Source organism: Aspergillus thermomutatus (genome assembly GCF_002237265.1).
Source record: "Aspergillus thermomutatus strain HMR AF 39 chromosome Unknown NODE_317, whole genome shotgun sequence".
Classification (NCBI taxonomy): Eukaryota; Fungi; Ascomycota; class Eurotiomycetes; order Eurotiales; family Aspergillaceae; genus Aspergillus; species Aspergillus thermomutatus.
In genome coordinates this window covers 17,476-29,159 of record NW_020798367.1, presented here as the reverse complement: position 1 = coordinate 29,159, position 11,684 = coordinate 17,476, and the positions used below count along the sequence as shown (strand labels likewise).

The following is an 11,684-nucleotide window of genomic DNA, read 5'->3' as shown; positions in this document are numbered from 1 at the left end:
GTACAGCCCGCAAACGCACCTGTAAACGCACCCGCCCCCGCCCCCGCCAATGAGGACTTTGACGAAGACGCCTTCATGCGCCAGCTCGAGCAGGACATGGCGAAGATGATGAACCACGCGGCGCAGGAGTCCGGCGCCGCGGATAACAAGGAGTTTGAGACCGCGATCAACCAGGGGGCGGACGCGTTCACGAAGCAGCTCGAGGAGAGCGGGATCCCGCCTGGTGACTTTTTGAAGCAGCTGCTGGCGGATGTCATGGCGGAGGAGGAGCAGGAGGAAGGCGCGGGTGCAGGTGCAGGCGCGGGCCCGAGTACCGGTGGAGTGTCGGGGTCTGCGACTGGTGCCGGTAAAGCGGCTGCGCCAGAGTCCTTCAACGATGCCATTCAGCGGACTATCCATCGGATGAAAGAGTCTGGGGATAAGGCTACGGCGGCGGCGACTGAGGACGGGGGGATTTCGGAGGACATGCTGATGCAGTTGCTCAAGGGGTTGGAGGCGGGCGTCGGGAATGGGGGCGACGATCTCGATCTCACTCAGATGATTGCCGGTGTGATGGAGCAGTTTTCCAATAAGGAGATGCTGTATGAGCCGATGAAGGAGTTGGATGCGAAGTGGGGGCCGTGGTTGGCGGCGAATAAGGGCAAGGTTCCTGCTGAGGATCTGGAGCGGTACGAGAAGCAGGCTAAGCTCGTGACTGAGATTGTGGCCAAGTTCGAGGAGGAAGGGTACACAGATGAAGATCCGAAGTATCGGCAGGCCGTGTGGGATAAGATGCAAGAGGTGTGTTTTTCTCTTTCCCCGTACTTCTCTATGGCTCATGCTCATACCTTCTAGATGCAAGCGCTGGGTAGTCCCCCGGAAGAACTGGTTGCGAATCCCTGGCCGGAGGAACTCAAAGACGACGGGTCTGGGGCATCTTTGCCTGACTGTCCCCAGCAATAAGGTTGTGGCACCTGAGAACTTATGTTAAGTGGGTATGGTGATCGCATGAGGCTTGATGCGATGGTGTCTGGTTAGATTTGTTACCATCTATTGTTGGCATGTTCTGTACATATAACCACGTCGATACCCTAATTTACATCAATGAAGACACGGCCTCTGCCGATAGATCTATGCAACAACCAGCCTCTCAAGACCCCTGAGTCTGAGAAACGTTCCTAACCACCAACGCCAGATATCCGTCTAAACGCCAGCAATGCATGCCCAATATGACCATCACTAATTCCCAATGTCTGTGCAGACATGAACAATGATACTCATCCACTCGACATATCCATATCCTGGCTCTGTGGTCCTTGATCAGCCAGATCCATGAAAATATCCTCATACTCCTCATCACTGAACGAGAAGCTGGCATCATGCGTTCCACCCGTATTCCCAGATGGCACATGCACAGTCTCCAACAGCGCAGTTTCCATAGCCTGCTCCTCAGACACGTACTCATCCAAAGCACGCACGTCCGTATCATCTACACAACCGTCAGTTCTCCCCTTTGATTTCCAGCATTCTCTAGAGGAGAATACATACCAATACCATCCATGTCCTCCCCTGCATCCTCGTTCAGCTGATACGCCTGCATGAGCCCATCCGCCCGCCTCCGCATCAGCTCCCCCCAATGCTTCTGCTCCGCCACATGCTCCATCATCATAAGCTGCTCGCCGCGGTTCTCAAACCGCTCCGCGTCCCGGTCAGCCTTGACTCGGTTGAGAAATATGGTTCGTCTTGTTGTGCGCGCGGATGGTGAGGTCGAGGTGCTGTATGTTCGTGAGGCATTGTTGAGGGGGTTGGAGAGGGTTGCGTAGCGCTGGGCGTAGGTGGGCGAGGTACGGGAGCGCGAGGAGAAGGGCCTGGAGTTTGCGGTCGTGGTCGTGGTCGTGGCAGAGTTGGTGTTTTCCGTAGAGAAGAAAAAGTTGTGTGCTTGGGTTGGTTCCGAGTCTGCTCGGTCCGTGTCGCTTGTTGCGCGACGTTCGGTATATGCAGTCGATGCGGAGGGAAACCCGTTTATTGGCCGTGTCGAGGCAAGCGTCGAGTTGCGCGGCGACAATGGGGACGGATGCATTGGAGTATAATGTGTGCAGGACGCTTGGAAGGCGAAGGGCTGTGCTGGCGGGATTGCTGCGAACATGATGAATCTAGAAGTGGGAAGTGGAAGTCTGTATGGTGGCGGTCGTGTAAAAAGAAGTCAAGATCGGGTCAGTTGGTGCTCTTATGATGAAGGCCAATACTCCGACAACATTGAGTGATTATGGGGGAATCAATGATAGCAGATGTCTATTGTGGAGTCATGGTGCTTGTCTGGAGATTAATATCGTTGCTCTGTTATCGTGTACCAGCCACCGTCGCGTCGATAGAGAGCCGGGAATTCCCCAAAATGACAGTCACAATCGGCTAAAATCGCGTCTCCGCCTTGACACGGGGTCATGTGACTCGGAGCCGACACTAAGCTTCATCAGGAAATATTGCATTCCTCAGGCTGCAAGATTATCTACAGCGATCTGTCGAGATTCGAGAATGAAAGCTGTGAATATGGCGTCGTCAGATAAGCGATGTTCGTAAGCCAGAAAGGAGGAATTAAAGGCCCCGACGGGCCATCTGATCCCAGAGTCACCGAAATGGAACCATAAAGCCCAATGACTCAAAAATTGAAGCAAATCCACAAACACAACACCCAGACTGATCTGTCTTCGATACTCCACTGTGATATGCTGTTTGCTGCCACTATTACTACTCGCCTTGCTAAGAGCCTTCCCAGCTGCTGTGCACAATCTCAGCGTCTATTCATGAGGGCATCTTTCCAGTCCAACCCCTTTCTCAACACTCTGACGGGTTGTGTTGTATCCACCTCACCAGTTGCAAGGAAATGCAACCTGTTGGTCGTTCTAGCATATTATCTATGCTAGACTGAGAGATTATGTACTCCTGAATACAAGTAGAAGTCTATGTACGGCAATTATCAATTCATCTACCTCATGATTTAACACGAGGAATTGGGCGCATGCTCATGTTGGAGCAGCAGTTTGTACCTGGAAAACCATCATAGATCACACACAAGGTCGAATTCATCATCATATGGGATCGTCGTCTGAGCTATCGGTCCTGAATCCGTACCACTTGCTGATTCCAGATGGTTGATGCTAGCCGCCGTGGCCTGCACCGTTGATACTGACATGCAGCTTGCTAGATCGATGTCAATCCATATCATACCTTTCCGTGAGAGGGAGAGTCCACATACTCAGCTGGTTCTGACAATCCTGCAGCGAGAAGGACGCCGATGGGTCTGTATTCGCGATCTATATCAAGTCCAGTCAGAAACGGCCCATGTTGAAAATACCAGCACGATATACCTTTTGGCACGAATCAAACTGCTCGTTGCAGCTGTCAAGCACGAGTGTCATCAGTATTTCATCCGTCTGCTTGATCGATGGATCAGACGAACCTCCGTTGAGCAGCCGACTCGAAATCCGTCTGCATGATAACCATGAGCATGACCATATGCTTTCAACCGTAGCAATGCAACGCAACGCAACATACAAAAGTGTTTCCATCAACACCGTACGGTCTCTCAGCATCCCCGGTGCTCGTCACCTACGCAAGAGATCATCAGCGCCGTTCCCCCCCATGTGTAACCCAGATCAAAAACTACTCACCGCAGGCGCGGCACCACCCAACGTCCCCGCAAAGGACTATCATCAATTAACGAATTCAATTAGCCATCCAGCCCAAAGCTCCAAGCAGAAGAGACGGGAGGCGTAACCCAAACCTGAAGATCCTGTCGTCTTCCCAACGGTGGCGCCGCAGCCGCCTCATATACCACACCTACGGGGTCATGCCTGGAAGCCGCCACCCCTTGAATCAGAGCATATGATGACCAGAGACAGAGGAGATAGCTGGTCTGAGCGAACAGACAGAACAAGGAAGTAGGTGTTTTCATTTTGATTGCACGGCGGGCCTTGGCTCAGTGGCCGTGGACGCGCGCGGATACCACTACTCTGCGATGCGCTATAACCCCGGTATAAGCGCAGTGACCCAATTGATTGCAGTTATCAAGCTTGCATTGTTTTGTAAATGATAACTATTAGGGATTCGTCATTTGATTGAGTGGACGAGACGAGTAACCAAGCACGGAATCGAAAAAAGGTGATATGCCTTTCCTGAAGCGGGGAAAGGGAGCGGTTGTTTTAGGTCTCGAATCCCTGTCTTATTGCGGGATATCTGTAGACTGGACTCGGTCCATCACAGTCCATCTAATGATATTGGAGTCTGGCGAGGACACGCAGTAACCTAGACACCGTAATATGGCTTTGTTGTATTCCTTGCTGAAATTCCTAATCTCGATTGCTGCAGAAACATCCGCCAAATAGCTGTACCGTAGATCTCTACTCAACACGCCGTGGCCTACCAAGTAGCCAGTAGATACGGTTGGTGATAAATTTGGATGTGATTTGGGCTATTTCCGTCTGGAATTAAAACGTACATACATGACAAGATTTTGGTCAAATGGCTATGCGATCACAACCATTGTTGCAGAAGAAGAGACGGCGACGGTAATGAGACGAACCACTGCATTCCTGTACATAATCAAGTTGTTCGAAAGGGGGAATCAAAAAGGACCATCGTGAGATAAACAGCTGTGCTGCAGAAAGGAGCGTGATCTTCAAAAGGAATGACGGACAGTCTATCATGTGCCAGCGGCACGATGCAAGAAAAGATATGATCGCAGATGGCGAGGACGCAGTCAATGAAAAGAAAGCAAGGAAAAAGAACAAAGATGCTTCCCACTCATAAGCGCCAAATAAAAAAGATGTGCGTATACTCATACAGATGTACAACCTTGAAGGGTACCCAGGAACTGTCGTCAGCCGAAGTGGCCAGATCTAGAACGCCCCTAGAAGTTGGACGCAGCATTGACAGGACCAGGGTTGTGGTATTGGTCAAGTGTACTTCTGAATGGTGTACCGCCGGCTCCAGGGCTGGGGGCCTTCTCTCGAGCACCGCTACCGACAGCGGTACCACTCATGAGATCGGCAGCCTCATCGTTGTCGGCCGCAGCACGTCTTCTGGCACGGATCCTCCACATAACTACAGCAATAGCACCCATGATGATGGCACCACCAACACCCACAACGACACCAATAATGATCTTCTTCTGAGAAGAGGAGAGACCAGAGCTAGAGTCTTTCTGGTTTGAGCCGTTCAAGCCAGGGGAATCGGTCGAGCTGCTGCCCTGAGGAGAAGTGGTGGTGTACGTGGTCGGCACGGGTGTTCCACTGATGGTGTGAGTCGTGGTAATCGTCTTGATCACATCGCTCGCACTGGAAGTCGTCTTCGAGCTGCTTGTCTCAGTGGCCGACGAACCATCAGAGGTGGTGGTAGGCGCTGGAGCACTGTCTTTGGTGGAAGTTGTGGAAGTTGAGGTTGTGGTAGGCGGAGGGTTATTGTCCTTGGAGGTGGTCGATGTAGTCTCTGTGGTTGATGTGGTTGATGTCGACTTTGTACTCTCGGAACTAGTAGTAGAAGTGGTTTCTGTGGACTCAGACGATGAGGTAGTCGAGGTCGTCGAGGTTTCCGTGGCGGCGGTAGGCACTGAGGCCGCAGAGGTGACGGCGGCGGCTATGTCAGTAACTCCCTGGCTCTGTCCAGCTGTGACGGCCACGAGGGCCAGAGAGTAGAGGAAGAACGAGAGACGGGCAACTCGCATGATGGGTGAGGAGTGAGACGTGACCGATAGCTGAGTTAGTCAAATCTCTTCAAGCCGGAACGGTGAGCGTATATGAGATGACTCGACTCAGACGGGGTTGTGTTGAGATTGCTGACAGAGGTGATCCAAACAAGTGAGACCTCTTTGTCGCGTGAAGTGCAGGTGTTTCAAGTCAGAAGAGGTACACAGTGATAGAGGGGTTAACGAATGACTAGATTCGAAGAGGAGGCACGATGTGCAGGAAGCGAGCGTAAGGAGGCGGGATAAAAAGGAAAAGACTGGAGAAGAAAAGGTTGGAAAGTCAAGGCTGAAGAGGAGAAGGAAAATAATGAAAGACAGAACCCGTTGCAGGCTTGTAACGGTACCCAAGGTACGTTGTACTGCCAGTCCAGTGGTCTCAGAGTTTGGCCTGACCCGGTACCATGTTACCGTACCACCATACCTTCTCTGGAAAAGCCCAAACACCAGTGCCAGCAAATATATGAACCGACCCAAGACTAGGCGCCCCCTAGCGCTGCAACTAAGAGACACTGGCCAATAGCCATAAAGCATGTGAGACAGTCTAGGCCCTGCTTCTCCAATGGGCATACAAGAAAAGTGTTTTAGCCGGAAGCCAAGGGCGCCTGACCTTTGAACTGGTTTGACATTATTTTATGAAGTGATTGCTACAATGGTTAGTTGGTTTTAGGGTGGCATTCTCAATCAAATCTTGGGCTGTCGGCTCCCTTTATGCCATACTGGAACTACCTTACGGAGTACGGATACTCTGTACTCCGTACTGGAGACTGATCAGCAAAACTAGTACGGACTCCCGATTAGTCATATTATTGAGGTGTTCATTACTCCGTATTATTACTCCGTACCAGAGCAGGATTGTCAGCCTGCCACTGCATAACTACATACCAAAGCTTGAGATGCTTATTCATCAAGGCTGCTATTTAAGGAACTCAGCTAATGAACGTTACTCCGTACCATACCTTACACATTACCAGCACCCCTGCCGCTTCTTAGAGAGGTAATAATTACCACTTAAGGTGCTTTGCAGCATTTGATGAGCTGGCTTCTCGGGTCATCCGATGATTAATATCATTGAGCATAACAAACGTTGTCAGAGCCTCAGTCATGGTTCAATGTGATGTTTGACGTCCATTTCTACAGATGGTTAAAAATGACTACTCAGACACGGAATATATTGGATATGTCCTTCATGAAGGTATTATCAATCACTACCTAGGACCGACCATCCGCCCTTTTCCGCAAGACCCTCTATGACCAGAGAAAGTCATGGATGAGCCTACGTGTGCCGGACTTGCCGACGACGTATGCATACATTTCGTGTCACGGAGCACCACCATAGGGGTCTTCAGTTCTCGCTGTGTGCTTTATGCGCAAGAAACTCGAGGAGTCATCGGATTCTCTCAGGTGGTTACATATTAAGATTCGAGGAAAGTAGTGGTGCGTATTTACATTTTAGCAATGGAGCTGAAAGAAGTACATACATACATAGGAGGGATCATAGCAGAACCTTCACTCCCAATGGGCAACGGTAGTCTGATCAAGCATGAATGTCCTTATAAGCGAAAGCCCGGCATGAAACATCCGAAAGTCGACACAGCGCTGATACCTTCAAAATCCCCACCTGCTCGACTACAAGCATAGGATATTTCGAAGAGATATGCACAAATGGGCTCACGTGTGCCTCCTGCAGGTACAATACTCGGACGGTCATTCTTTACATGAGATCTATCATCTGGCATCAGGGTTCAGTAGTGGCCGAGATGGCCGAGATGCACGTTGTGCTCTTCATTGATCGATCTGAGGCGGTGCGATTGTCAGGGTGTCATTATTTGCGGGCTTCTGTACCCCTGTGCGTTCGTACGTTATAAGAATTGGAGATCGTTTCGTCGGTCGTCAACACAAAGCTACTTTGAAGAAATCAACCTAAAAAAATTATTTATCTATATATGCTTCGAACTTCAAAGCCTAGCCAAACAGTCCATGGAAATCGGCTGGGCAAAGCGGAATGAAGCAAAACCTTCTTCTTCGGATGGAATGAGGGTTGCAGCTCACGGCGCGAGGAAGTCTGCAGCCCAATCTTTATCCGGTCTAGACAAATCTCATCGGTATGGACATGTCATGGTGATTGAGGAGGAGGAAGCCAGAGCAGAGAAAGCGATGGTGGGTATCATTGTAGGTCATCAAAATAATGTCGTACATCGACTCAAGAGACATCGAGGGTCTAGCGAGGTCGGGGTTCATAGTTTATTCGGCGGCTTTCCCCTGAGCTGATCTTTGATCTCTTCTTTAAAGTACTCGAAAAACTGTTTGAGGCCGGGACCTACGGACATAGCCGTCAGTACAATCTCTTCAAAGAAATGATTGCTTCTGGAACAGTGTCTCGCATACCATTCTTTTCAAGCTTGGTACCTCCCATCTCCTCGGGAGGTACACCATACCTGAGGTGTTGAACCTTTTGGTGGACTCTTCCGACCATTCTGTGAAATGTCGGACTGGCCAGCAGCTGTAGTCGACAAGTCAGCATTTGCAAATCCTTGTCGAGATGCCTTGAAGGAAAACATACCCGTGCAGTCAGCCAAACCTATTACATATGTTAGTCAAAAGCTGGCCACCAAGATTTCTGCGTGTCTGATGGGGTGCTACATACCTCAAGGGTTCGGAGCCAAAAGAGCTTGAAAACCATTTGTGAACTGATGATAGTTAATTTTCAAGCACGAGAGGAGATTCTTCATGTAATTTTAGGCGTTAGCAGGATCCATCAGGCAGCCATGAGCCCTGAAGCGCAGAGCGTAGGATGAAAATAGTAGCCGGATTGGGGGTGTAATGGCGGGAGTCAGGAGGGAAGAAGAGGCTCTGCACTCTTCATGCATTTTTTAGCCTTTAGTGGCGCGATTGACAGCTCGACCAGTCAGAAGCGGAGATTTGCCTCTCTGATGATCTTCCAATCCCTTCCTACATGGAAGAGACAGAGTTCTCAGGTTTCCTTGCTCCCAAGATCAAAATAATTTGGATGTATTGATAGTGAGTAGTGAGAGTAGTAGGACAGTATCTAGTGTTCAGGGTGATTATTGTTGCCTTGTTGGTTCTTGTAGCATATTTATTCTTCCTACACTTCTCTAGTACTCCCTAGGAGATCTTTCTATGATATTTACATCGTCTTTCTCCCTTTCCCCTACTTCCTCTGGTTTCTCCCTCTTCATGTGTATCAACATGCTTCTTAGCGATTACATCACTAGAAACACACCAACAATTCTATCATATATGGCCTTTGTTCTTGAAACACCTTAGCATTTCACACTATCAGACCAGACTGTCCCTCTTCTACACCCTTTGTTCCTTCCCTCCCAAGGACTACTCTGCTTCTGTGCTGCTTTCTTGCGACTATATATTAATCGACGGCTGCTGGCCATGTTCTAATCAACATTTTACATTATTCTTGCATTTGCGGGGAGACCAAAATTGATCGGGTATCGTGAGGGGCTCCAATAATCGGCATTCATTAATTTCTTTTTTTTTTTCTGTAATTTTTCTCTGGATTCTTTTTTTCTCATTCTATGCCTTTGGTACTATCGATCTTAAGAGCCCTTGATCTTCTCTAGCATCGGCGTTTTGAAGGAGAATATTCGCTGTCTTCGTTTCCTCCTGCCTCAACGTAGGAGAGACCGATCGAAACTACCCTGTTACTCCTACATTTCGTGGACCTTAACGGTGGCCTCGCGACCGACCCGATTCTATACAAACACTCATCCTTCCCTAGATATCAATCGACAGCAAGTTGTTCCTTTGCGACCAGAAAATCTGGCCAAGAAAATCACGTCCAGGGGCAGCTTCCACAGCTGTCCCGATCTGTCCACGCTACAGATATCATCCCTGCCACAACCCTCCAACGGCACGAGCGACGACCCATCGGACGGCATCGCGGGGCAGATTATCACAGCACCACCCTCCCGCTCCCCTTCTCCAGATACTCTCAGTTTCCGCAGCGGCACCCGAAAGCTTGCTTCAACTCGAAAGCGGGTTTCGAAAAAGGCGCGCGGCGTCCTAGGCAAGGTTCGGGCCTTCCAAAGGATCGCTGCGGCCAAGATGGCGCATCCCACCATCAAGATCGATACGAGTGTCCAGGCGACTAAGCGTGCTCTACCCGAAGATAATGAAGGTGTTTTTGATGCTGTGGACGGTTCCGAGTTAGATGATCCCGGCCTGGAAGCCGGTGATAACGAACTCGTTCCCCCGTTTCTGTGCCAATCTGTCATGGGTCAGTATGCGCGCGTCCGATCACAACTTCGGTGCTGATCGCTGCGCAAGAACTTATTGTCCTGAAGTGCCTCGGAGTGGCTGACGCTTTATTATTATCATAGAGATACACCAGAAATTTGAGGAATTGGAATGGCTACAACGAGCGCGCTTCGCCGAGGGGATGCTGTCGAATGACCCCGCCCACCGTTGGGCTCTGGAGGCGGATCCCGAGATCAGGGCTCGAAACCGATATATGAACGTGCAGGCATGGGCGAACTCGCGCATCCATCTCAGGGTGCCGGAAGGCGAATGCGATTTCATCAATGCATCGCCGATCGTTCTTAATGATTCAGTGTCTCTGGAGGAGAGGAGGTACATTGCAACACAGGTGTGTGGGCTCCCGTATGTCACGGCAGCCTATCGAGTCGCTAATTTTTGTGTATGAAGGGACCGAAAGTAGGGCATCTTGCTCATTTCTGGCATATGGTATTCCACGAAAGCAATGACGTTGCTGTCATCGTCATGCTCACGCAGACGGTCGAGTCAGGCCGTGAGAAATGTGCACAATACTTCCCCGTAGACCATGACCAGCCTTCCATGATTCTGCGGCGCGATGAGGATGACCCTTTCCAGCACGATGAGGAGTACGAAGAAGCGAATGACAACATAATGGGCGAAGTTACCCTATTGGAAACGCTCTTTGACCAACAATCTCGCTCTGAAGTGCGCAAACTCCGACTTACATTGGCCAACGAGTCAAAGCTTGTCTGGCATTTCCTCTTTGCCGGCTGGGCGGATTACTCTAAGCCAGAAGGCGAGGACCGCGAAGCACTGCTTCACCTGATCGAGCTCTCTGCGTCCAAATGTTCACCGGATAACCCACGAATCGTGCATTGCAGCGCTGGCGTCGGTCGCACTGGCACTTTCATCGCCTTGGACCATCTCTTGCGGGAGCTCGAATCGGGGCAGCTGCTCAAGGTCACCGACCCGGAAACCGATCCCGTTTTTGAAACGGTCAACCGAATGCGAGAACAGCGGATGATGATGGTCTATAACGAAATGCAACTGCAGTTCATCTACGAGGTGCTCCGCGAGCAGGCCGACCTTAAACTTGGCAAGACGACGAGCTACACCGGGCGGAGATCAGACGAGAGATCTGCCAAGATGGCCAAGCTATCGAACAGTTCCGAGTATCTACCTTCCCATAAACCTGAGCTGGAGCCAGTCACTGATCGTCCTTCGCCAATGAGAAGCTGGCCTGGAACGCCAGAGAGCTCCGAGCATGAATGAAGCACTCAGATTACACCTCCACACATTTCGATTCCGCGTACATATGATCACTTACCTTCAGATACACTCCACCTGTTTTACGTTGATGACTTATCATGATTTCCTGGCCTGCATCGCGTCTATTCTTCACTTCTCGCACATTATCGCATACCGGATCATGTTTGAGTACTTCACTGATTAGTGACTCCTGTGCGTTTCCCTCTTCCTTTCACTGTCGTTCTTCTTCTCCCTGGTCGGAACGTCCCAGCATTAGAATTGGTGTAACATAAATTTTCTGAATATGGTTACGAGGAATATATCCAATGCATGTTTCTTTAGAGCCATTGAATCGACTGAACGATCTGTCCTCGAGGCGTAACGGATATATTAGACTCGCGGAAATCCGTAGACATGTAGACCCAGATTCAACTGCAAGATCCATATCCAGCGAGAAAAAAAAGTT

General features: G+C 50.1%; 5 protein-coding genes across 5 annotated transcripts; 2 read left to right on the top strand and 3 right to left on the bottom strand.

Moving 5' to 3' along the window:
• Window positions 1–75: 75 nt before the first annotated feature.
• CDV56_103891 (peroxisomal biogenesis factor 19) lies at window positions 76–942 on the top strand (the record flags this gene model as incomplete). The annotated part of the gene is made up of 2 exons (XM_026757510.1): window positions 76–780; window positions 835–942. The coding sequence occupies 2 exons, from the start codon at window positions 76–78 to the stop codon at window positions 940–942; spliced, it is 813 nt and encodes a 270-aa protein (XP_026610426.1).
• Window positions 943–1,256: 314 nt separating this feature from the next.
• On the bottom strand, window positions 1,257–2,125 carry CDV56_103769 (uncharacterized protein; the record flags this gene model as incomplete). Its single annotated transcript, XM_026757388.1, has 2 exons — window positions 1,257–1,468; window positions 1,528–2,125. The coding sequence occupies 2 exons, from the start codon at window positions 2,123–2,125 to the stop codon at window positions 1,257–1,259; spliced, it is 810 nt and encodes a 269-aa protein (XP_026610425.1).
• A 909-nt stretch (window positions 2,126–3,034) lies between these two features.
• On the bottom strand, window positions 3,035–3,931 carry CDV56_103588 (uncharacterized protein; the record flags this gene model as incomplete). The annotated part of the gene is made up of 7 exons (XM_026757207.1): window positions 3,035–3,177; window positions 3,233–3,290; window positions 3,345–3,375; window positions 3,437–3,465; window positions 3,532–3,585; window positions 3,648–3,683; window positions 3,761–3,931. 7 exons carry the CDS (start codon window positions 3,929–3,931, stop codon window positions 3,035–3,037), a joined length of 522 nt encoding a protein of 173 aa, XP_026610424.1.
• A 954-nt stretch (window positions 3,932–4,885) lies between these two features.
• Window positions 4,886–5,698, bottom strand: midA (putative cell wall protein; the record flags this gene model as incomplete). The annotated part of the gene is made up of 1 exon (XM_026757027.1): window positions 4,886–5,698. One exon carries the CDS (start codon window positions 5,696–5,698, stop codon window positions 4,886–4,888), a length of 813 nt encoding a protein of 270 aa, XP_026610423.1.
• A 2,052-nt stretch (window positions 5,699–7,750) lies between these two features.
• ptpB (tyrosine protein phosphatase PTP1) lies at window positions 7,751–11,242 on the top strand (the record flags this gene model as incomplete). The annotated part of the gene is made up of 4 exons (XM_026756384.1): window positions 7,751–7,888; window positions 9,578–9,971; window positions 10,075–10,340; window positions 10,400–11,242. 4 exons carry the CDS (start codon window positions 7,751–7,753, stop codon window positions 11,240–11,242), a joined length of 1,641 nt encoding a protein of 546 aa, XP_026610422.1.
• Window positions 11,243–11,684: the final 442 nt, after the last annotated feature.